This window comes from Rhinolophus sinicus, linkage group LG15 (genome assembly GCF_036562045.2).
Source record: "Rhinolophus sinicus isolate RSC01 linkage group LG15, ASM3656204v1, whole genome shotgun sequence".
NCBI classification, from domain to species: domain Eukaryota; kingdom Metazoa; phylum Chordata; class Mammalia; order Chiroptera; family Rhinolophidae; genus Rhinolophus; species Rhinolophus sinicus.
In genome coordinates this window covers 45,034,585-45,061,913 of record NC_133764.1, presented here as the reverse complement: position 1 = coordinate 45,061,913, position 27,329 = coordinate 45,034,585, and the positions used below count along the sequence as shown (strand labels likewise).

At 35.6% G+C, this 27,329-nt stretch overlaps 1 protein-coding gene across 1 annotated transcript in view; it reads right to left on the bottom strand.

Moving 5' to 3' along the window:
- The window catches only part of SKAP1 (src kinase associated phosphoprotein 1), a 269,687-nt gene that overhangs the window by 230,808 nt on the left and 11,550 nt on the right, over positions 1-27,329 (bottom strand). Inside the window, exon 2 of the mRNA XM_019740642.2 lies at positions 545-650. Within this exon, the coding sequence (XP_019596201.2) occupies positions 545-650 (106 nt within the window). The remainder of the gene's footprint in view (positions 1-544; positions 651-27,329) is intronic.

Genomic DNA, 27,329 nt, shown 5'->3' with positions numbered 1-27,329 from the left:
GTTACTAATTAGGTCAGGACCACTTATTTAAAAAAAAAAAAACTTAATGAGCACGATAATCCAACCCCATCTGAGACCAAAACATTCCAATAGGGTCCAAGAATCAACTGGGTAAGTCTGGTTTAAGTTTTCTATTAGGGAAGGAGATGTGGACGTGAAAGGACCAAAAACCATAACAAAAATTAACTGTCTCACACTGCCTATCATCTTCCCTTTAGTAACTTGGACAAGCATAAATGTTTAGTTCTTCACACAGTTTGCAAAAGAGTTTAATAAAGACCAACATAACAATCCAAAGCTAAAAGCAGAATAATTATCTTAAGCTACATAATTATCAAAATATTTCTATTTCGGTAAACTACACTAACTATGCCTGCTTACCTCCAATTCAATTCAGTAAATATTTATTAAACGTCTACCAAGTATAAAGAACTAGGATAGGTATGTCTTACCTTGGTAATTTATACACTATGAAAGTAGATTTCCCTGATTATAAATTGTTTTCAAGCTTATGAAGAGGAACAATGGAACCATTTGTACACACCTCGTTTTGAGTTGCTGAAAGCCACGAAGAATGTGGTCTCTGTGGTCTCTCACAACAGCACTCAGGTTCTCATTCCTCAAACCTTCCGCCAGAAACTCCTCAGCATCTAAAAGAACAAATAAAAAAAAAGTTAATCAACAGAAAAGAAGTATGAAGGGAGAAAGAGGAACATCTGACGAATTAAGAAATGGGTATTTTCTCTTTAAAAACTTTAAAGTTGCAGAGCAATGTGAATGTACTTAATGCCACAGGCCTGCACACTTAATAATGGTTAAAATGGTGAATTTTATGTAATGTATATTTTCCCAGAATAAAACATAAATAAAACTTTCTATATTCCTATAAGTGACACCTTTTGATAATCTAAGACCTCACTACGAATTTAGAAAGCAAATGCATATATTAACAATTTTCTAAACCATTTTAAAGAAATATCTAAATAATAATTATCAATGATGGCAGAGGACAGACTGTCATTTTCATAAACATAAATATTACAAACAATTCATAGATGGTCACAGGCCAATAGAAGCTAGAAAGAAATACCAATAAATAGAGCTGAAATAAAAAACAGAGCTGAATTGCAGAATCAAGAACAAAAGAGGCAGGTATTCAAAGAAGAAAAATTAATTAACAAACGCATCATCAATGAAAATGACAATGCAACCAAGTAAAGGAACCCACATGGAAAAGAAAAATGTGTTCAAGAGAAGGAAACTGCAATTAATGTGAGCATACATTATAAAATAGGGGCATGAAACAAATATATCATTGGAAACAAATCATGTTACATTGAAAGAAACTGGGAGGGGGGCACCTACAAATTTTCAAAGACAAAATACATTCATTCATAATGATTATAATTGCCAGAAATACTGGCTACATACTTTATTATGCATAAAATGGTTACCATCTCTAAAAAGCATATAAATGATATAGTTAAAAATTTCCACCTCCAAAAATATGTAAAAATATGTAATGATACTGTAATATGATACTGTATCATATATACTATCAAAATAAGGTTTTGGATTTATATGGTTGGGTTACACAAGCACACTTAAAAATTTGTTTAACATTCACACCATTCAACACCACCAAACAGAAAATCCTAGATAGCCATCACCAAGACTTTTGATGACGTATAAAGTTCAGGAAATTAAAAACCTCAGAGAGGACCACCATCAACTTCCAAAGCCTGCATCACATCTATTGAATATGTTAGTTAGTAGGTTTCTCCAAGGTCCTCTGAAGGCTAAAGAACAAGGAAATTGAAAGTAGAATTAAAAGGTAAAAATAAATGATATCAAAAGTTCAATTAATACAATACACCATATTAATAGAACAAAGAACAAAGACCACATGATCATCTCAACAAATTCAGAAAAACATTTGACAAAATTCAACAATAAAAAAATCACTCAACAAATTGGGAATAGAAGGAAACTTCCTCAGGCTGATAAAAAGCATCTACAAAAAACCCAACAGTTAACATCATACTTAACACAGAAAGACTGAATACTTTCTCCCTGTTCCTAAGATCAGGAACAAGACAAGGATGTCTGCTGTCACCATTTATACTCAAAATTATACTGGTGCCAGTCAGGGTAATTATGCAAGAAAATGAAATTAAAAGAGTCCAGATTAGAAAGAAATAAAACTATCTCTACTTGCAGATAGTGTGATCTTGTATATAGAAAACTCTAAGGAATCCACTAAAAAACTATTAGAACTGAAAAATGAGTTTAATAAGTTTGCAGGATATGAGATTTATATGTAAAAATCAATTGTATTTCTATATAGTAGCAATGAACAAACTAGAAATGAAATTAGGAAAATTCAATTTAAGAGCATAAAACAGAATTAAATATGTAGGACTATACAAAAGAAGCACAACACTTAGACTCTGAAAACTACAAAATGTTGTTGAAAGACATTAAAGACCTAAATGGAAAGACAGCCCATGTTCATAGATGAGAAGACTTACTATTGTTAAAATGGCAGTATTCACCATATTGATCTAAAGATTCAATGCAATCCCTATCAAAATCTGAACTGGCTTTTTTTCAGATATTGATGAGCTGGTCTAAAATTCATTTAGAAAGTCAAGGGACCTGGAATAGACAAAGCAATTTTGAAAAAGAAGAACAAATTTGGAGAACTCACATTTTTTATTTCAAAACTTACTACAGAGCTACAGTAATCAAGATGATATGGTACTGACATAAAAATAGACATATAGATCAAAAGAACAGAATTGAGAATTCAGAAATAAATCCTCAAATTTAGAGTCATGTATTAACTTTTGACAAGGATACCAAGACAATTCAATGGGAAAGAATAGTTTTTTAAAACAAATGGTGCTGAAACAACTGAATATCCACATGCAAGAGAATAAAGTTGGACCCCTACCTCACACAATATACAAAAACTAACTCAAAATGAACGAAAAACTTAAATGTAAAAGCTAAAACTGTAAAATTCTTAGAAGAAAACAGGCATAAATTCTCATGACCTTGGATTAAGCAATAGTTTCTTAGCTATGACACGCAAAGAACAAGCAACAAAAGAAAAAAAATAAATTGCTCATCATCAAAATTAAAAACTATTGTGCTTCAAAGGATGCCATCAAGAAAGTGAAAAGATAACCCACAGAATGGGAGAAAAATTTTGCAAATCACATACCTGATAAGAGACTTACATGTAGAATATATAAAGAAGTCTTACAACTCAATAATAAAAAGACAATTAACCCAATTTAAAACTGAACAAAGGATCTGAATCGACATTTATCCAAAGAAGAGATACGAGTGGCTGATAAGCACACAAAAAGATGCACAACATCAATAACCAGCAGGGAAATGCAAATCAAAACCACAATGAGATACCACTTCATTCCCATTAGGATGGTAATAGTCAAAAAAAGAACAATAATGAGTTCTCGTAAAGATGGCAGAGTAGGTAAACTCTGTGCTACCATCCTCCCACAACCACATCAAAAGAACAATTAAATTATAGAACAACCATCATTTAGCTATCAGCTAGCCTGAAGTCTAGCTGATCAGACGTCCTGGAACTAAAGATATACAGAAGAAGCCACGCCAAGACTGGTAGGAGGAGCAGAGATATATAATGGGTTGGTTTCACACCCATGTGTGGAGGTAAAAAATCAGGAGGGATATCTCGGCTGTGGAGGTCCCCCTGAGGAGCGAGGGGTTGCAGACCCACATCAGGCTCCCCAGCCCAGGGTTCCAGTGCTGGAAAGTGGTATCCATCTGCAGATCACTTTGTATCTTATACCAAGTGGTCCTGGGCAGGGCACAGGCAGCAGCTGACCTTGGCCTGCACCTAAACATCTCCCAAGAGGCCCCAGAACCAACACACCCAGTGGCCAGCTTCAGACCACACCAGAGCACCACCCAAACATGCCCACAATGACACACCCAAAAGACAAACTCAGCAGGCACCAGCGCCCCATTAAAGTGAATCCTGCTTCATAGGATCAGCCCTTGCACCACAGCTCTTCCACTGCAGTCACAGCCAGTCCTCACAACCAATCAGTCTGAGGGTCAGTCCCTCCCATTGACATGGCAACAGCAATCAAGGCTCAACTACAGCAGGAGGGCACATAAAACTCACACAAGGGATATACATGGAGCACCCAGCTCAGGTGACCAGGGAGATGGTGCCACTGGGTCCCACAGGACACCTACTACATAAGGCTATTCTACCAAGACCAGGAGACATAGTAGCTCTACCTAATACATAGAAACAAATACAGGGAGGCAGCTAAAATGAGGAGCGAAAGAAACATGCCCCAAATGAAAGAACAAAACAAATCTCCAGAAAAAGAACCTAATGGAAACAAGCAATCTGCCAGATACAGAGTTCAAGACACTGGTTATAAGGATACACAATGATCTCAGTGAGAACTTCAACAAAGAGATAGGAAACATAAAAATGGAGATAGAAAACATAAAAAAAGAAAAACATAACTGAAGAATACAATAATTGAAATGAAGAATACATTAGAGGGAATCAACAGTAGCTTAGATGAAGCAGAGGATCAAATCAGTGATTTAGAAGATAAGGTAGCAGAAAACACACAATCAGAACAGCAGGGGGAAAAAATCCAAAAAAGTGAGGATAGTTTAAGGGGACTCTGAGACAACTGGTATTCACATCATTGGGGTACCAGAAGGAGGAGAGAGAGAGCAAGGAATTGAAAAACTATTTGAAGAAATAATGACTGAAAACTTACCTAACCTGGCAAAGAAATAAACATACAAGTCCAGGAGGTACAGAGTGTCCCAAACAAAATGAGCCCCAAAAGGCCCACACCAAGACATATCATAATTAAAATGCCAAATGTCAAAAATAAAGAGAGAATCTTGGAAACGGCAAGGGAAAAGCAGTCAGTTACTGACAAAGGAGCTCCTGCAAGACTGTCAGCTGATTTCTCAACAGAAACTTTGTGGGACAGAAAGGAGTGGCATAAAATATTCAAAGTGATAAAAAGCAAGGATCTACAACCAAGATGACTCTATCCTGCAAAACTATCATATAGAATCAAAGGACAGATAAAGAGCTTCCCAGACAAGAAAAAGTTAAAGGAGTTCATCACCACTAAACCAGTATTACAAGAAATCTTAAAGGAAGTTCTTTAAGAAGGGGGGAAAAAATCAAAACTTTCAATAATAAAATGGCAATAATTACATATCTAACAAATAATTACTTTAAATGTGAATGGATTATATGCTCCAATCAAAAGACATAGGGTAGCTGAATGGATAAGAAAACAAGACCTTTACATATGCTGCCTATAAGAAACTCATTTCAGATCGAAAGACACACACAGACTAAAGGGGTGGAAACAGATATTTCATGAAAATGGAAACAATCAAAAAAAGCTTTACAGACAAAATAGACTTTAAAACAAAGCCTATAGCAAGAGCCAAAGAAGGACCCAGTTATTCTACTTCAGGGTATTTATCTGAAGAAACCCGAAACACTAATTTGAAAAGACATATGCATCCATATGTTCATTGCAGCATTCGTTACAATAGCCAAGGTTTAGAAAGAACCTAAGCGTCCATCAATAGATGAATGGATAAAGAAGTGGTACATATACACAATGGAATATTACTCAGCCATAAAAAAGAATGAAATCTTGCCATCTGCAACAACATGGATGGATCTAGAGAGTATTATACTAAGCAAAATAAGTTAGACAGAGAAACATAAATACCATATAAGTTCACTTACATGTGGAATCTAAGAAACAAAATAAACAAAACGGAAATAAACTAGTAGATACAGAGAACATTTTAATGGTTGTCAGATGGGAGATGGTTGGGGGGGTGAAAAGGGGGAAAGGATTAAGAAGTACAAATTGGTAGTTACAAAATAGTCATACAGATGTAAACTATAGCATTGGAATATATTCAATAATATTGTAATAACTGTGTACAGAGTCAGATGATATTAGATTTATTCGGTGATCACTTTGTAAGTTATATAAATGTCTAATACTGATGCTTTGTAAAACAACATGGCACTTTCTCAAAAGGCTAAACAGAGAGTTTCCATATGACACAGCAAATCTACCACTAGATATATACCCAAGAGAACTAAAAACGGGTGTTTAAAGAAAAACTTCTACACAAATATTCATAGCAGCATTATTCTTAATAGCCAATATGTGGAAACAACCCAAATGCCCACCAATTGATGAATGGATAAATAAAATGTGGTATAGCTATACAAGAGAATATTATTCAGCAATAAAAAGAAATGAAACACTGATATATGCTACAATATGGATGAATCTCTGAAATCATTATGCTAGGCAAAAGAAACCAGTCATAAGGACCACATATTTTATAATTCCATTTACATGAAATATACAGAACAGGTAAATCTACAGAGACAGAAAGTAGATTAGTGGATGCCTAGGACTGTGGAAGGGAAGAAGGGAGGGAAGTTGAGGAGTGAAGGCTGAGTGGTTTAGATTTTCTTTTGGAATGATGAGAAAGTTCCAAAATTTATTGTGCTGATGATTGCACAGCTCTCTGAATATACTAAAAGCCATTGAATTATACACTTTAAATGGGTGGGTTGTATGGTATGTGAACTATAGCTCAATGAAACTGCTAAAAAAATATAAACAAGCAGACTAATTGGAGGGAATCACTGCATAAATGATACAAGTGTCTATGCTGCACACCTGAAACTAACATGAAATAATATTGAATGTCAACTGCAACTGAAAAGAATAATTAAATATATGTATACAAACAATATCTTTATATAACAACATATAAATGACAACATATCCTTCTGCACTTTCAAAATTTAAAGAAAAAAAAAAAATCCCTCAAGCACTTAAACAGATAAAGTACGTTGCTTGCAAAGCAACAAAGTCAAAATGGCCTCTCCACAAAATAAGCATCAGAAGGTAAACTTCTTACAGAGTTTTAAAGGAAAAATACTGTACTCAAAAGCCTAAAAAAAAAAAAAAAAAAAAAAAAAGCCAAGGTACTGGTTCTATAGAAGACCAGGGAAACACTTTCAAACAGTTGTGGCTCTGAATGTCTGCCACCTATATTCTTTCCTGAAGAAAAGCTCTTTAAGGATATACTCTGATCAACAGAAAGGTGGTGATGAGTATCTAACAGCAAAACAAGTTAAATCTAGATAACTGTGGTAGATATGATTAAAAATTATTAAAAATATCAAAAGTAAGTCTTAATTAAGACAAGACTTAGTGTGGAAAATGTAATATTCATCTGAATCCCAGTAAGGAAAGGATTAGAAAGGAAGAAAAACATACTAAATTACTCATTTATATAGGGCCAATGGGTACTATTCCATTCTTGACAGTGATAATTAAAGAAAATGGGTTTAACTATGATTTTTCAAAATGCTAATGCAATAAAAGTAGACTATAAGATTTTAAAAATATTCAATATAATAAAACAGAAAAAAGAGAAACAAACTGGCATAAAAAAATAGAACTCCTACAATACAATGACATGTCACTGACAACAATAATTGTGAAAAGTTATACTCCCCTATTAAAAGAATCTCAAATTATGTCCAAACATAAAATTAATTTAATTATTGTTTAAAGATACTCACCTGAAACAAAATGAAATGAGGTGTCCAAAACGTTCCTAGGCAAATTTTATTAAAAAGCAGGAATAGCAATAATTCATATCTAGAACTCAAACAACAGACCAACAGAGTATTTTCATGTTACATAACGGAACACCCACAATAAAAAATGACCTGTTATGTATTAAACAGCATAGTACCAAAACACATACAGTAAAAATTGTGAGAAATATAAGTAGAAAATACTGAAAAAATTGTAATGTCACTACTAGTATTTGACAGGTCAAATGGACAAAAATATGTAATTATATAGAGCAGTAATATCCAATAGAAATAAAATAGTTACACATATAATTTTAAATTTTCTAGAAGCCTCATTTCAAAAAGTACCAAAAAAAGGAGGAGATCCAAGATGGCGGAGTAGATAAGCACTGTGCCTACTTCCTTCAGTGAACACATTAAAATTACAACTAAATTATAGAACAATCAACCTGGAGAATCATCTGAAGTCTAGCTGAACAGTAGTTTTATAACTAAAGTTATAAAGAAGCTATGGCAAGACTGGCAGAAGCTAGCCCCAAACCTCCATGTGGCAGTTGAGAACTGGGAGGGATATATCGGCCATGGAAGTTACCCCCACCCCCACCCCAGAGGAACAAGGAACGGCAGCCACAAACCAGCCTCCCCAGCCCAGAGTACTGGTGCCAGGAATAGGGACTCCACATCTGGCTGTGAAAAACAACTATCCAGGTGGGACAGAAGGCTGTGGGAAACCCAGATGCCCTCTTAAATAGCCTTAACACAGACTCTCTCACTTGCAGACACATACCTTTGCCTCTGGCGGAGGGACAGTAAGTCGGAGGGTGTCAGAGACATCTGGGGGGCAGATTGAGGCATGTGGTTTTGAAGTGAGGGCTGGAGGACAGTTGCCATTTTGCCTGTGTGAAATCCTCCTCCCATGCAGCCAGGCAGGTGGCTGCCATCTTTAATGTGTTGAGGCCCTCCCTTACACCTCTAGCCAAATCTGAATCTGATTGGCCAGGTGAGCTCAGCCCACTCCACCCTGCTGACTCACTGAGACCCCGTTCAACCCACTCACCCAATACCAGAGGCACTTCCTCTGAGAGCAGCCAGCCCCACACAAATTGCACTCTTTCTTGGAAAACTATCAGAGTCCACAGGCCCCAGGCAGACAGCAACTGGCCTTGGTGTGCTCTGAAACTTTTGCTAAGTAGCTCCAGACTCAGCAATGGCACCAAATCAGAGTTATGTTAACCTGGCAACCAAAACTCTTCCCACTCTAGTGACTCCCTGAAACTCTGCCTCACCCAACTTGTGTACTGCACGAGGCTTTATCTGTGGCTGAACCTTAAAGGAGCTGGCAGGTGGGAGCAGGCCTCGGGGTGTCCTAGCATTTTGTGGAGCTACCCAAGTTCCAGTACTGGTGGCAGACATACTTGGTTCACAGCGTGGCCTCTCCCACCTGCCTCCAGGGTTAGCACAGGCAGCAAACAACCACGGATCACTTTGTAACTCCTACCATAGTCCCCAGCCAGTTACAAGCTATGGGTGACTTGGGCCTGCACCAGAGCCCCTTGCAAGAGGACCCAGAACCAACATATTTGGAGGTTGGCTCAGACCACAGCAGAGCACCACCCAATTAGCCCCAAGCAGCACACCCAAAGGGCGGTCTCAACAGGCACCAGACCCCGCTGGGGTAAATCCCACTCAGTGGGGTAAGAATCCTGCACAGCAGCCTGTAAGCTATGGACATGGCCAAATCCCACAGCCAATCAGCCTGAGGGTCAATCCCTCCCACTAACATGCCAATAGCAATCAAGGCTCAACTACACGTATAACAGGAGGGCACACACAACCCACACAAGGAATACTGCTGGAACATTTGGAGCAGGTGACCAGGGAGACTTTGCTGGGGCCCCACAGGGCACCTACTACATAACGTCACCCAGCCAGGACTGGGAGACATAGCAGATTGCCCTAATACATAGAAACAGACAGAGAGGTAGCCAAAATGAGAAAACAAAGAACTATATCCCAAATAAAAGAATAGGAAAAGAATCCAGAACAAGAGCTAAATGAAATGGAAGCAAGCAATCTACCAGAGACAGATTTGAAAACAATGGTTATAAGGATGTTCAAGGAACTTAGTGAGAGCCCAGAGAGATAGCAAGCATAACAAAGAACATAGAAACCATAAAAAAGAACTAGTCAGAAGTGAAGAATACAATAATGGAAATGAAAAATGCACTAGAAGGAATCACCAGCAGACTAGATGAAACAGAGAATCGAATGAGCAATTTAGAAGACAAGGTAGTAGAAAACACCCAATTGGAACAGTAAAACGAAGAAAGAATCCAAAAAAATGAGGATAGTTTAAGAGACCTCTGGGACAACATCAAGTGTAACAACAATTCACATCATAGGGGTACCACAAGGAGAAGAGAAAAAGCAAGGGATTGAGAACATATTTGAAGCAATAATGACTGAAAACTTTCCTAACCTGGTGAAAGAAATAGACATACAAGTCCAGGAAGCACAGAGTCCCAAGATGAACCCAAACAGGCCCACACCAAGACACATTATAATTAAAATGGCAAAGGTTGAAGACAAAGGGAATCTTACAAGTAGCAAGAGAAAGGCACCTAGTAACTTATAAGGGAGCCCCCATAAGATTGTCAGCTGATTTCTCAACAGAAATTTTGCAGGCCAGAAGGGATTGGCATAAAATATTCAATGTGATAAAAAGTAAGGACCTACAACCAAAATTATTCTACCCAGCAAAGCTATTATTTAGAATCGAAGAACAGGTAAAGAATTTCCCAGACAAGAAAAAGTTAAAGGAGTTTATCACCACCAACCCAGTATTACAAGGAATGTTAGAGAGACTTCTGTCAGATGGGAAAAAAAATCAAAATTATGAATAAAATGGCAATAGCTACATATCTATCAATAATTACTTTCAATGTAAATGGATTAAATGCTCCATTCAAAAAACATAGGAGGGCTGAATGAATAAGAAAACAAAACCCATTCACGTGCTGCCTAAAAGAGAATCACTTCAGATTGAAAGACAAGACACACACAGAAAGAAAGTAAAGGAATAGAAAAAGATATTTCATGAAAATAGAAACAAAAAAAAGCTAGGGCAGCAATACTGATACTAGACAAAATAAACTTTAAAACAAAGTCTATAACAAGAAACAAAGAAGGACCCAGTAACCGCACTTCTGGGTATTTATCTGAAGAAACTCAATACACTGCTTCAAGGGGATCTGTGCATCCATACGTTCATTGCAGCATTGTTTACAATGGCCAAGATGGGGAAGCAACCTGGCGTCGATGGAAGAATGGATAAAGAGTAGGTGGCACATATATACAATGGAATATTGCTAGACGATGGAAGGGAATGGGTTCTTTCCATCTGTGGTAGTATGGATGGAACTGGAGGGTATTGTGCTGAGTGGAGTGTAAGACAGAGAAAGACAGATGCAATGTGATTTCACTTATATTGGAATCCACAGCACAAAATAAACAAACAAAACAAAAACAAACTCATAGATACAGAGAACATACTGATGGCTGCCAGATGAAAGGGGGCTAGGGGTGAGTGAAAAAGGGGAAGGGATTAAGAAGTACAAATTGGTTGTTATACAGTAATCATGGGGATGTAGGGTACAGCATAAGGAATATAGTCAATAATAATGTGATAACTGTGTATGGTGTCAGATGGGTACTAGATTAGTTGCGGTAATAGATGGAAGGAGGTTCGGGGCAGGTGAAAAAGGTGAAGAGATTAAGAAGTACAAACTGGTAGTTACAAAATAGTCATGGGGATGTAAACACAGGGAGTATGGTCAATAACATGGTAATAATTGTGTATAGTGCCGGATGAGTACTAGACTAGTCAGGGGGACCATTTCTCAAATTATACAAATGTTTAACCACTATGCTGTACACCTAAAATTATTATAAAATAATATTGACTGTCAACTGTAATCGAAAAATTAAAAAGGGGGAAAAGGTGAAAGGGAATAAGAGATCCAAATTTCCAGGTATAAAACAAATAAGTCATGGGGATGTAATGTACAGCATAGGGAATATCGTCAATAATATTGTGATAGCATAGCATGGTGTCAGATGGTTGCTGGACTTACCATGGTGATCACTTCTTTAGGTATGTAAATGTGGAATAACTATGGTGTACACCTGAAACTAATATAATATTGTATATTAGGTATATTTTAATTAAAATCTTTTTAAAAAGTACCCCCAAAAAGATGAAACTGACTTTCATGATATTTATTTATTTATTTTATTTAACTCAATAGATCCGAACGTATCATTTCAATATGTAATCAACATAAAAATTATTATTGAGGTATTTTACCTTTTTTGGCATTAAATCTTCAAAACCTGTTGTGCATTTTATACTTAAAAACATATATCAGTTCAGACTAGTCACATTTCAGATGTTTAATAGCCACATGTGGAGAGTGGCCACTCCATTAAATAGTGAGATACAGAGATTTAAATAATATGAATAATAAGATAGATAATAGATGTGAACTAAAATCTGTAACCTAAAAATAGAAATACACCCTTTACAACTGGTATGGAAATTTATGAAAATTGATTAAGCACTGGATTACAAAGAAACATCAATAATTTCTTTAAAATTCAAAATTAGAAAGATCTTATTTTAGAACCATAACAAAATAAAACCAGAACTTAACATTAAAAAGAGGAAACAAATCCCTTTACACTCAAACATTGTAAACACACTCCTACCTATACTGGAGGTCAAAAAGGAAACTCAAAACTGTAATTACCCCTATTGAGAAAATAACCTATATAAAATATTGTATTACCAGCCTTGTACAGAGAGACAAATTCATAGACTTCAATATTTCCAGTATTAAATAAGAAAGAATGAAAATAAAAGCAATAAGTACCAAACTCAAGAAGTCAGAAAAGAGCAATAAAAAAAAAAAGCTTATGGAACACAAGAGGAAGGAAACAATAAAGATAAAAGTAGGATTACTAAATCAGAAGAGTGGTTGTCTCACAGTGCTTTCTGGAGTCATAAGCTTCTGATAAGGAAGAGAAGGAGTGTGGGGAGGTCAAATGAGTGGGACTCTGGGAAACTCCCTCCCTTCCCCTCAACTCCCCTTTGCTTTAATCACAAGCACTTGGCTTTTATCTATTTATACACTGGGATTTCACATAAGATTTTAATTTTGAGAAGGGTTCCATTGCACAACTTAGTGGTTAAACCACTGAACTTAAAAATAGTGGAAAAAAAAGTATAAATGCTAAATAAGTGTAAGAGCTGGGATTTTTTAGAAGTGAGGGGGGAATCCAACAAATTGATAAACCATTAGCACATGTAATCAAAGAAAAAGGAGAGAAAGCACAGAAATTACGTAGAATAAAAGGAGTAATAACAAATAGAGAAATTTTTAATAGATAAAATATTTCATAAAATTGGTAAGATTACAAGTTACCTTAAATTTCTTATTTGTGCTTTTATGTACAATTTGAGTTTTATAACAATGGATAACATTTCTTCCCTTTAAAAGGTTATTTTCAAAAATACAGTGTTATATAAACAAAATGCCATGCAAATAAATTTGAAAATGAAACAGTTTCTAAGAAAAATATAAATTTCTAAAACTGAATTAAGAAATGGAAAACCTGAATCCTAAATAGGCTAATAACCGGGGGTGGGGGGGAAGAAAAGGTTGCCAAATTGTTCTCTTTTTTTTTAGTTTAGATTCATATAGTTTTATAGATGTCTTTCAAACTTTTAATATATAATTCTCATACTATATAAACTATCCAAGATCATAGAAGAAGAAAGTTTCTCAAAACATTTGGAAAAACTAGCATAACCCTGGTTGTAAAAGAACGCAAAAAGGAATCAGTTTAAAGTTAATAGATCCAAAAACCCTAAATAAAGTACTAGTAGATCAAACCTACCAGTATATTAAAATAATAATACAAAGTTTGTCCTAGGAATATAAAGATGTTTCAATATTATTAATGCATTATGTATTTATTTAATAGATTAAAAGAGAAATTTATACAAGCTTCTTGGTAAGTAGCAAAAATCTCAGCTGATATTTATACTCTATTTGTGACAAAACTATATTAAATAGAAGTAAAGAAATACCATCTTAACCTACAGGATGTATATATCATAAACCAGCATCATATTTATGGCTGAAGAGACAAAGTAATTATCATTAAAGAATGAGATTGGTTTGCCAGCCACTCTCACTATCAATTACATTGTTCTGGAAGTTCTAGACAAAAAGAAGCCTAAAAAGAAAAAAAAATGTCATTATGTGCACATATTATAACCAAATACATATAAGCTTAAAAATATGAACTTGAAAAACTTTTAGAAATTGTAAGAATTCAGTAGGATAGCCAGAAGATAAATATTTTAAAAATCGATAGCTTTCTGGGTTATAGCAGAATAGTTTGTGTGGGACTAACTTTCCCACAGTTAAGAATTGTCAACACAGGACAATATTTTTTAAAAAAACTATTTTAAGGCATGAAACAGTAGGCAAAAGCAGACAGAAATTGACATGGGTTTGATCCTAGAAAGAAAGGAACTGAAGGGTATGATTTGTGATTATACAGCTTTTCACCTAAGGGTACTCCCAGTCCAGATGCTGTGGAGTGGCTGGGGAGTGCCCTTAGGCAAAAAAGCTTAGTGGACTGTGGGACAACATCAAATGCCATAACTGACCTACTATATTTGGAATCCCAGAAGAAAAGCAAAAAGAGAACAGGACGGAAAAACGTACTAGAAGAAATAATAGCAAAAAATTTCCCAATTTTGGTGAAAATTTACAGATCCAAGAAGCTCAGTGGACCTCGAGAAGGATAAATAAAATGAAAAATAAAAATTATAGTCAAACTGCTGAAAACTAAAGAGAAAGAGAAAAATTTCAAAGAAGTCAGAGAAAATAGCCCATTAAATATAGAAGAATAATGATATGAATGAGAGTTGACATTTCATCAAAAATAATGGGGGCTAGAAGACACTGGAATGACATATTTAAAGTACTGAAAGGAAAAAGAAAAACAAAAAACCTGTCAACCCAGAATCCTATATCCAGTAACAATAGCTGTCAAAATGTGAGGGCAAAATAAAGACATTTTTCAGATAAATAAAAATTGAGAAAATGTTTTGCTAGGAAACCTGCACTAAAGGAAATCTAGAAGAACTTCATTACACCAAAGGGAACAGACACAAGAGGGAAACTCAGATCAACAGGAACACCAAAATGCTAAGTATGTGGAGAAATATAAATCCTTATCACTTGTTTCCTCTTCTTCTTAATTTCTTCAAAAGATAACTGGTAATTTAAAGCACAGATAAATACTACGTTGTGCAGTTTATAACATAAGTACTATAAAATATATGACAACAGAAGAGAGGATGGGGAAAGGGAAGTAAATTAAACCCCTTTAGTGGTAAGATATTCACTCTAAGTAGACTGTGATAAGTTAAGGAGCATATTGTAATCGCTGGAGCAACATAACAGACAAAATAAAGAGGTAAAGTTTTAAAAAATAAAGAAATTGAAATGGAACAGTAACAAGCATTTGACTAATTTTTTAAAAGGCAAGTGTAACCAAAAAAAAGTGACAATTGGAAAACAAATAGTTAAATGGACGACCCTAAATCCATCCATAACGATAGTTTTATGTTAGGGGTAAATGAATTAAACACTCCAATTAAAAAGCAGAGACAGTCTGACTGAATGAAAATGCAAGAACCAATTATATTCTGTCTACAAGAGACATACTTCAAATATAAAAACATAGGCTGAAAATAAAAGAACGGCAGTATGCATACAATATGCAAACAGTATGCATAAGGAAACTGGAATGGCTATATCAATGTCACACAAAGTACACTTCAAGACAAGGAGTATTACCAGAAATAAAGAGGGATATTGTATGATGATAAAAGGGTCAAGTTATAAAGAAGATACAACAATCATAAATGTGTATGCACATAATCACAGAGCTTCAAAATACTTGAAGGAAACTTCAACAGAACTAAAGTGATAAAAAGACATATCCACAACTATGGTTGGGGATTTTACCACCCACTCTCAGAAACTAATAGAACAACTCTACAAACAATCAGTAAGGAGATAAGGGACCTGAACAATACTATCAACCAGTTTACCCTAATTGACATCCATAGAATGCTACATCCAACAACTGTAGAATACACATTGTTTTAAGTGCACATGGAATCTTCACCAAGATCTACCTTATTCTAGGCCATAAAATAAGTCTTAATAAACGCTAAAAGTCTAATACCTTATAGAGTGTGTTCCCTGACCAAAAAAGAATTAAATTAGAAATCAATAACAAGGAGATATCTTAAAAGCCTCAACAATTTGAAATAACATAAATCAAAGAAGAAATATTCTTCTTTGAACAAGCTACATATCTCAAATTGAATGACTGTAAAACACAGCATACCCAAATTTGTAGGATTTGTGCATTTCCATGCTTAAGGGAAATGTATAGTTTTAAATGCTCATGTTAGAGAAGAGGTAAGGTTTAAAATCAATTATCTAAGTTTTCACCTTAAGAAACTAGTTTAAGAAAAGCAAATTAAATCCCAAGTAGGAAAAAGAAAATAATAAAGATAACAAAAATCGATTACATAGGAAGAAATAAAAAACATTGGTTGGTTCTTTTAAAAGACCAATAAATTTGATAAACCCCTGACAGGTTTATCAAGATTCATCAAAGGAAAAAAGAGAAAACACAAATTACCAATATCAGGAATGAAGAAGGGACATTATGAAAAATCTCATAGAAGTTAAAAGAATAATAAGGGAACATTATCAACATCTTTTTGCCAATAAATTTGATAACTTAAATTAAACCAAGAAATTCCTTGAAAAACACAACCTACCAAAATGTACACAAAAAGAAATACAAAATCTAAATAGCTCTAGATCTATAAAAGAAATGGAATGTATAGTTAAAAAAAAAACAACCCTTTCCAGAAAGAAAAGTCAGGCCCCCAATAACTTCACAAATGAACTCTATCAAACATTCAAGGTAGAAATAATACCAATTTACACAAACAGAACATAGAGTAGAGTGAACACTTTCCAATTTATTTTATGAAGTCAGTATAACCCTGCTATCGAAACTTGATAAAGATATTAAGAAAATTTATAGACCAGTATATAATACATTTGCCCTTCAGTTTAGAAGATGCTGCTATTCACAGTGAATGTGATCTGAAGGTGACTGAGCTATCCAGCTCAGAACACACTACTCATCACTGAACAGGGAAGAGACTTTAAAAGGTCCCTCAATATATCACCTCCCTTATTTAGCCAAGCTCACCACTCTATCTGATGGGTTTTCTATTAAGTGACCAACCTGTTTAAAACAAATTCTTTTCTAATATAGGGCATCATATCACACCATTTCAGGAGCCCTTGGACTATCTATGAGGTAGATACTATTGTCCCATTTTCTGGATGAGAAAACTAAAATTAAGACACTTGCTCCGAGTTGACACAGCTAGCAAGTGGGGCAGCCAAAATATGAATCCATGTAGTCTGGCCCCAGAGCCTGAACTCTTTATCACTACCCTGTATTGCTCCTCCCACTGTATTAATGTAGTAACATAAGACAAGTAATAAATTATGGTACAAACCTATTTGAATAGTATGCAACCATTAAAGTATTTAGATAGATTGAGAGGGGAAAAGGAAGAAAATGTATTTCTCAGACTTCAGAAAACAAACACAAATATACTTTACCTTTCCTTCTAATAAAAGAGGTATTACTGCTCATTGTAGAAAATTTGGAAAATAAAGAAATTGATAAAAGGAAGAAAATTACAATTCCTTACGATCCCACCACTGTTTCAGTTTTCATTCTCTGATAACACGCCTTTTATCTTCATTTACGAAAATAAGATATCAAATGTTCTGAGGTCTTTCCACCTAAGATTGGTTATATCACAGATCCATATAATGAAATACACAGCCATTTAAAAATAATATTCATGAAGAAAATTTAAGGAATTAAAAAAATTCTCACAGCATATTTTCAATACAATACTAAAGAAGGAGGAGGAAGAGAAGGAGGACAAGAAACAAAGTTGGAGGACAGACATTGCCCAACCTGAAGACTGACTAAAATGCTACCATGATCAAGACAGTGAAAGACCAGACACATAGATCACTGGAATAGAACGGAGAGCCTAAAAATAGACCCACACAAACTTAGTCAACTGAGCTTTGACAAAAGAGCAATTGCAATTCAATGGAGAGAGGACAGTCTTTCTAACAAACGGTGCTGTTATTCACAGTAGCCAAGACAAGGAAACAACTAAATGTCCTTCTATGAATGATTAGATTAAAAAAGATGTGGTACATATATGTAATGGGATATTATTCAGCCATAGAAAAGATGAAATACTGACATTTACAACAACATGGATAGAGCTTGAGAGTATCATGCTAAGTGAAGTAAGTCAGACGGAAAAGGACAAGAACTATATGATTTCATTCATATGTGGGATATAAAACAGAAAGCAACAAATGAACAAATTCATAGACACAGACAACAGGATGATGGTTACCAGAGGGGAAAGGGAGTGGGGGGAAGTTGAAGAAGGTAAAGGGGGTCAAATACATGGTGATGGAAGGAGACTTGACTTTGGGTAGTGAGCACATAATGCAATATACAGATTATGTATTATATAGAATTGTACACTTGAAACTTATATAATCTTATTAACCAATGTCCCCCAATAAATTTAATAAACAAAAAAGTGGTGCTGGAACAACTGGACATCTGTATGAAAAAAAAAACAGAAAAAAAACAACAATGGCACAGATCTTTACACCCTTCACAAAAATTAAAAGTGAACCATGGACCAAACATAAAATGCAAAACTATAAAATCTTATAAAATAACATAGGAGAAAATGTAGCTGTCCTTGGGTTCAGCAATGACTTTTTATATACAATACCAAAAGCATGATCCCTGAAAGAATTAATTGATGTTAGGCTTTATTAAGATGGAAAACTGCTCTGCAAAAGACAACGTTAAGAGAAGAAAAGACAACGTTAAGAGAAGAAAAGACAAGCCAGACTGGTAGAAAATCTTTGCAAAACACATATCTGATAAAAGAATTGTACCTAAAATATACAAAGAACTCTTAAAACTCAACAAGAAAACAAACTACCCAATTTAAAAATGGACAAAATATCTGAACAGACACCTCTCTAAAGAAGATAGACAGATGACAAATAAACACATGAAAAGATGCTTAGCATCATATGTCATTAGGGAATTGCAAGTTAAAATAACAATAAGACATCACTACATACCTATTAAAACAGCTAAATTCCAAAAAATTGAAAATACTAAAGGTTGGTAAAGACGTGGAGCACCAGGAACTTTCATTCATTGCCGATGAGACTGCAAAATGGTACAGCCACTTTGGAAGGCACTTTGGCAGTTTCTTACAAAGCTAAATGTAGTCTTACTTGATGAGCCAGCAAGCACACTCCTAAGAATTTACCCAATTGAATTGAAATTTTATGTCCACACAAAAACCTGCACATGAATGTTTACAGCAGCTTTATTCATAATTGCCAAAATGTGGAAGCAACCAAGACGTCCATCAGTAGGTGAATGAATAAATAAACTGTGGTACACACAGAGAGTGGAATACTTTTCAGCACTAACAAGAAATTAGATATCAAGCCATGAAAAGACATGGAGGAACCTTAAATGCACATTACTAAGCAAAAGAAGCCAATCTGAAAAGGCTACACATTGTATAATTCCAATTATATGACATTCTGGAAAAGGCAACGCTATAGAGACAGTGAAAAGATCAGTGGTTGGCAAGGGGTTCAGGAGGAGTGGGGAAAGGATGAAAAGGTGAAGCACAGGAAATTTTCAGGACAGTGAAACTATACTGTTAGACACTTCAATGGTAGATACATGATATTTTGTATTTGTCAAAAGCTATAGAACTTCACAGCACAAACAGTGAGTCTTATTGTCTGCAAATTTCAAAAAAATCATTAAGGGGGTTGGAGCAAGCCAGGAAAGAATTCAGACTGTACTAACTGTACTACAAATATGTGAAATAACCTCACTGAAGGGGATGGGGGAAAGGTGCTGACCTAAATAACTTTGGAAATGAGCAGTGTCTATAAGACTAAAGGCAAAACGTACTGTACATAAATACTGGACTCTAGTCAATAAAGTTGTTTCTCATGGGTGTGTGGGTTAACAATTCTTATACTGATATATATATATATATATATATATATATATATATATATATATATACATACATACATACATATATACATATATATGTGTATATATGTATATATGTGTATATATATATATATATATATATATATATATACTTTAATCTAACAATAAGTGGATGATGAATGGTTGGAGCCAGGTTTCTCACTGTTAGAGTGAAAAGGAGAGGAACAAGTTGCAAGAACAGCCAAGGAGAGGAATATAGAATGAATTAGAGTAGGAGACATCAGAAAGAACTCGTGTTTAACTTTATAGAGATACAGATGGTTACATAATTTTAATAGATATAGGTATATGAATATATGGATTATATACATATATATTTATTTGCTTTGTCAGCTGAGAGAGCCTAAAAGAAACAACATCCCAGTAACAGTGAGCATACCTAATCTCCAGATGTTGGTTTCTAATACCAAACTTCAATAATAGGAACCAAGGCTCCTTGGAGAGACGGCTGATTCTAAGACTGGGGCAAGAGGTACACAAAATAAGCTTGGAGCACCTTGTAATGCCAGAAAGTAAGGAAGTGCCCCAAACACACACACACATTGATGGGGCATGTCAAAAGAGGCACAAGAGCCAAGTAAAAGAGCTCCCAAAGGTCAAGCTGGAACAATTTGAGCAAAAAAAAGAAGTAATATTGGGTTATAACTCAAAGTATAAAATAAGTATTCATGCGTCCATACAGATATAAACACGTAACTGAATAAATTAATAAATGGGGGAGTAGAGACAAATCTTGAGTGCAGAAGAATTCCAAATAATTTATGTAGATACTTCACCTTAAAGAAAGGAGAACATAACTCCCACCCCTTAAGTGCGGTCTGCACATAGAGACTTCCTTCCAAAGAATACAGTATAGAAAAGGAGAATAAAGAATAACTTACAGTGAAGAAACCTGCTAAACACTACATCAGTCAGGTGACCAGGGTCAATATCAACAGTCATAAATCATGTTGATAGTCTATACCCTTGACATGTGATGAGAATAACATTTTACTTCTGTGATTTTCCTCCCCAAAACTCATAGCCCTTGTCTAATCATGAGAAAAACTTTAGAAAAATGCTAATATAGGGGCATTCTACAATATGACCAGTGCTCTTCAAAACTATTAAAGTCATCAAAAACAAGGAAAGTTTGAGAAACTGTCATAGTCAAGAGGAGTCTAAGGAAACTAAATTAAATGAGGTGTCCTGGATAGGATCCCAGAAGAAAAATGACATTAGGTAAAAACTAAGAAACACAGAATAAACTATGGACTTTAGCTAATATATCAGTATCAGTTCACTAATCATAACAAATGAATCACACTAATACATAATAAAATGTAATAATAGGGAAAAGTGAGAGGAAGGGGAAATAGGGGAGCTCTGTACTATCTGCTCAATTTTTCTGTAAATCTAAAACTTTTCTAAAAAACAATAGTCTATTAAGTTTTAAAAAGTGGTATATGATATAATCTTAACATTTTGAAAAAACAGCAGGGGGGAACTAGGTTAAATTCGTTCATTAACCCAATCTATTGAAATTTTCCTACATGCCAGTTAGGTACTGCAATAAAAACCAAAATATGAACAACAGTCATCTTTAAGTAGTGGCATTACAAGCATTTTTATCATCTTCCTACTTTTCTGTTTTCTAGATGTTCTAAATATGTGTTATAGAGTATGAAAAAAATAAGTAAAATAAAATATCACTGTGCATGCATAAGGTAATATTACTCATAACTTGGAGAGCTAGGTTTTAATTTTTGTTCCTCATCTTCATTTCACTCCACGGTAGTGAGCTGGTCCATAGTTGTGAACAGGAAAGGAGGCCACGCAGGCAGAGAGAAAGTGGGGCGTAAAGAATCCTGTGGGAGATGGACAGTGTGATTGTATACTTTATTCCTATAGATGATAAATATATGTGTTATTTTGAAGTTCTACTCCTCTTACTAAATTCTTACACATATCCTATGTAATTATATTGATATATACTAAAACTGTTAAAAGGGAATCAGCAGGATATGATTATCCCCCAATGATGTGACGAAGGACAATTTGATATTTTTATTGTGGCTTTACTTTTTCAGTTTCATTTCAAATTACTGCTTTGAAAGCCTTCCTTTCAAAACACTTTAGGAGTTCACATGTTAATGTAAGCACTTGTTCCTTTACCTGCAAGTGTCATCTACTCAGGAGAATAAAATGACCCAAAGACAACCTCTTCCATCTGCTTCATTAGGTTTTTGTTTTTGTTTTTTTCATTTTTTTAAATTAAAATTTATTTGGGTGACAATTGTTAGTAAAGTTACATAGATTTCAGGTATACAATTCTGTATTACGTCATCTATAAATCCCATTGTGTGTTCACCACCCAGAGTCAGTTCTCCTTCCATCACCAAAGATTGGATCCCCTTTACCCTCATCTACCACCTCCCGGCCCCCTTACCCTCTGGTAACCACCAAACTATTGTCTGTGTCTATGAGTTTTTATTTCTCATTTGTTTGTTTTGTTCTTTTGTTGTTTTTGGTTTATATACCACATATCAGTGAAATCATATGGTTCTCTGCTTTTTCTGTCTGACTTATTTCGCTTAGCATTATATTCTCAAGATCCATCCATGTTGTCACAAATGGTCCTATTTCATCTTTTCTTACTGCCGAATAGTATTCCATTGTGTATATATACCACAACTTCTTTATCCATTCATCTATCAAAGGACATTTTGGTTGTTTCCATGTCTTGGCCACTGAAAATAAAGCTGCAATGAACATTGGAGCACACGTGTCTTTATGGATAAATGTTTTCAGATTTTTTGGGTAGATACCCAGGAGAGGGATTGCTGGGTCATATGGCAATTCTATTTTTAATTTTTTGAGGAACCTCCACACTGCCTTCCATAGTGGCTGCACCAGTCTGCATTCCCACCAACAGTGTATGAGGGTTCCTTTTACTCCACAGCCTCTCCAACACTTGTTAATATTTGTCTTGTTGATGATAGCCATTCTAACTGGGGTGAGGTGATATCTCATTGTGGTTTTTATTTGCATTTCTCTGATGATTAGTGATCTTGAGCATTTTTTCATACGTCTATTTGCCGTTTGTATGTCCTCTTTGGAGAAATGTCTCTTCAGTTCCTCTGCCCATTTTTCAATTGGGTTGTTTGTTTTTTTTTGTTGAGTTGCATGAGTTTCTTGTATATTTTGGATATTAGCCCGTTATCAGAGGCACTGTTTGCAAAAATCTTCTCCCATTCAGTTGGTTGCCTCTTTCAGGTTTTCTTTTTTAAAACCTGATCTAAAAATACATCCACAACTTACTAGATGAACAAATGTATAACCAAGAAAACAAATAATCAAAAGAAAGGGTTATATGAGAGATTATACGTATATATGTATTATGACTGTATATATATATTATATACAGTTTCCAACTCATTTTATGATGCCAGCATAACCCTGATATTAAAACTTGAGGAAAACATTAAGGAAAGAAAATTACAGACTAATATATAATACATGTGCCTTTCAATTTAGAAAATGAAGCCACTTATAGTGATTATGAGCTGAAAGTGCCTGAGTAGCCTGCTCAGAAACATACTCCTCACCACTGAGCAGAAAAGAGACTTGAAAAGGTCTCACGACATATCACCTCCTGCTTTTAACCAAGTTCACTCATCACTCTATCTGGTGGATTTGCTATTAAGTGATCAACCTGTTACAAGCAAGATCTCTTGTAAGACTTCTATACATATCACATCCTGCCACATCAGGGTGCCTTAGGCTCCGGCAACTGCAAAACCCACTCTGAAAACCACCACTGCATAAGAACACTCTTGAGGCATCTCTGACATCACAGCACTCACTATATATAACACCTGATGACCTTCCACTTGTGAGTGAGCAATACCACATGGTGTAAATACCCTCACATCGAAGGAAAAAGACAAAATCAGAAACATACCATAAACAATGTGACTTTTTCCTAAATGCCTTTATTCTTCAACAAATATTTATCAAGTACTTATTATATTTTAATTACTGAAAAAGTGAATAAGATAAATCTAAACTCTTATCTTAAGAGTTTAGAGTCTAGCAAGGAATACAGACTGAACTAGACAATTAGAATAAATTTTGGTATGAGTTATAATAAGAAAAGTGAGGTGGCATAGGCCCATGGTAGAGGCACCTAGTCCAAAGAGAAAGGTAAATCAGGGAAGACCTCTCAAAGACCTGACCTTTCATCTGAAACCCCCAAATTAGCAGGCCACGTATGTATGTTGGGGATGGAAGGGAGTTGGTAGACTGAGGAAAAGAATGGCACAAGCATGGGGACGTCATGTGCAAAGGTCCTGAGGAGACAAATCTCACTCAGTTCAGTTGGAGAGATGGACAGAATTTCAACTTGGACAACAGAACATAAAGGTTAGGGTCAAGAAAGATAATGGTGAAAGATTATTGTGGAAGGCAGGCTTATAGCAACATACAGCATTTTGTACTAAAAGTAATATATAATGATTTTAAGACCTATATTTAAAAGGTAAGCACACTTCTGGCAAAAATGCCTCTTCCTATTATAATTCATAGCTGCCCTAAAACACAGATTCCTCAGCTTCCAGGCAGCTTATCTATTCCGGCAAGTAAGAGTAGAGAAAGAAAATAGGAAAGAAAGATAGAAGGACAAGGGAACAGAGAGTATGTGGAACACCATAGATATGATCATTCTACCCTGGGAAAAACTGCTGCAGGATGTGAGTGAGGCCAGCTGAAGAGATTCTGACTTGGCAGGGTGCACCCAAGATCACTAGGTTTTGTACACTGGTGAAAGTTTCTGACATTCCCCCAAATCTCCGACTCTGTCCATTTACAATGCTCCATTTACTTGGAGGAGAATGACATCTCATGGATCACATTTTTCAAACTACTAGAAGATAAAGGTTTCCTTCATCTGTTTTCTAAGTAATGTCCCTAATACACTGAAAGAAAGAAAAAAAAACATTTAGGTCGGTGTCCCCTAACAGTTGCAAATGGTTTTTATTGTTGTTGTTGTTGATATATGTGTCTACAATTCAAAAGTTTGCTTCAATCAAACTTTTATATATATGGAGGCAGGATGAATGGCCAAATGCTGCTGAAAACAATTCCAACTACCAAAAACCCATCAGTGTTCCAGAAGGGATATCTTGCAAAAGTATTTGAACTACTAAAGCAGAACTCACATTTCTAAAAGAAGGATGGCATAAATTTCTGCCTATCCTGGCATTACACCCAAGAAAATATTTGAGATTTTTGTCTATATGCCAAAGGGTTGGTTGGCACAGGCTAAAGTGACTCACCAAATTAGTTCTATGAAGTTTAATGCTGGGTAGTATTTCAGGACCTCTCTTTAGTAAAAACAAGTCCCTAAGTACTTGCAAATATTCTTTAAATGTGAATGGTTGTCCTGCTGGGTGCAAGCAGGGAAATATCCATTCTCATGCTGTTGATGATTTTATTGTCATTTCACCTCAACAGCCTTCTGCTGACTTCCGTCATCATTCCTCACCCCCTCTCTTAGCCTCCCTTCTTTTATCACAGCACCTCCAAACCTGTTGGTAGCTGCACTTTCAATGGGAGATGGAGGTGGAGGTGAGGAGACAGGAAAGAAAGGGGACATGAGGAGAGGAAATTCTCTTCTTTGCCTCTGGGTCCTTTCACTGGTCCTCATCTCCCGCCTCGGTGAGGCCCCAGGATTCTCATTCTGGCCCATTAAGTGGTCTCTTCCCTAATCCTCAGAACCCCACCTGGCTCCCACCCAGCTCCTCCCTGCTTTCCCAGGCCCAGGCATGGAGTCACTCCCCAGTCACAAATACCATCAGAGCCTGGAGTTAGGCAGCAGGTAGGGAAAGGGTGGGATCCCACGGAGTGGCCCAGGCCTCAAGACAGAAAGGATGTCTGGAGGCCCAAGTTGGATGATCACCCCATCAAAACATTATGTCCACAGTCCTCCCCTCTAGGTACAATACTCACAAGGTAGGTTTTTCTTTTTTTTAATGGCCTAGCCTAGGAATCAGCTTAAAAAACATGGTTCTTTTTCCCATAAAAATTTGTTCCTATAGGAAAACACCTAAGTAAACATTGGAAAACTATTCACTGATGTAAAAAAAAAAAAAAAAGAAATTCTAGGAGCAGGATGCTACTTCAGCCTCATCTTTGCTTAGATTTTCAATGATACCTCGTGTATTTTTCTAACCAAAAAGAAAATGTTTATTTTGTAGATGCTTCTTTCTGAACACTTTGAAGGAGTTAAAGCCTTAAAGACCAGACATCACCCCTCCAGGCTGGATGGAGAGGGAACCCTGTGTGGGGAAGGGTATTGGGGGGGGAGGGCAGGGAGGAAGGTTTGTTGGGATTAGGGAGCAGAAGAGAGAGGAGACAAAGGGGAGGAGGGACACCCAGGTGCCCTCTGTTTCGAGTGATGGCAGCAGACAGGGAGTAAAACTGTTTGCATCGTCCTCAGGACTTTCATGGATGAACTGCTAATAAGAAAGCATCCTTTCCAGTAACAGACGATACCCACCCACCTTGCCATGCCCAGCAAACCACACCTGCCGAACCACAACAATCTCTACCTTGGAAATACAAATAGAAAAACCATCTTTCATTCTAGATACCTGGGTATCCTGTACATTAAATTAAAGATCACAACTATCCCTTTAAGTTACATGTTGCTATTTTACAGAAGAAACCAGCATAGTGGCTAATCCAACTTCTAGTCTCATTGACAGCTTCTGGTAGAAACAAACAAATATTCCTGATTCCCTGTCACAGGCACACTGAAGATATTAGACCATTAGGCTATCTGGGGTCACTCTTAAATATCTCACTAAAATCAAACCTCAAACAGCAGTGTTTATCATATTTTGCTGTGTATAATGTACACCCACATTTTTGGCCCAAACTTTGAGGGGAGAAAATCTTTCGTTTTAATTTTTTAATTCAAATTTTTATTTGTTTACATTTAGGTACTTGTTTTTTGTATTATAAAGGAATTTTAGCTTTTTTTAACATATTATGGTACAAGAAATTTTATGTAAAAAATAATTACAAAACACAAGAACAGATACAAGGTACAAGACATTTTATGTACTGGTGACAAATTTACAACATTTACGTATCATAGAAGGCCAAGAACTCTTCATCATTGCAAGTTTGTCATAAGTTCAACAAAACCAATGATCGTATTCCAGGGTACTATTTTGCATATGGATATCGTTATTGATTTCTAGAGTTACACTTTTAACTCATAAGCATAAAT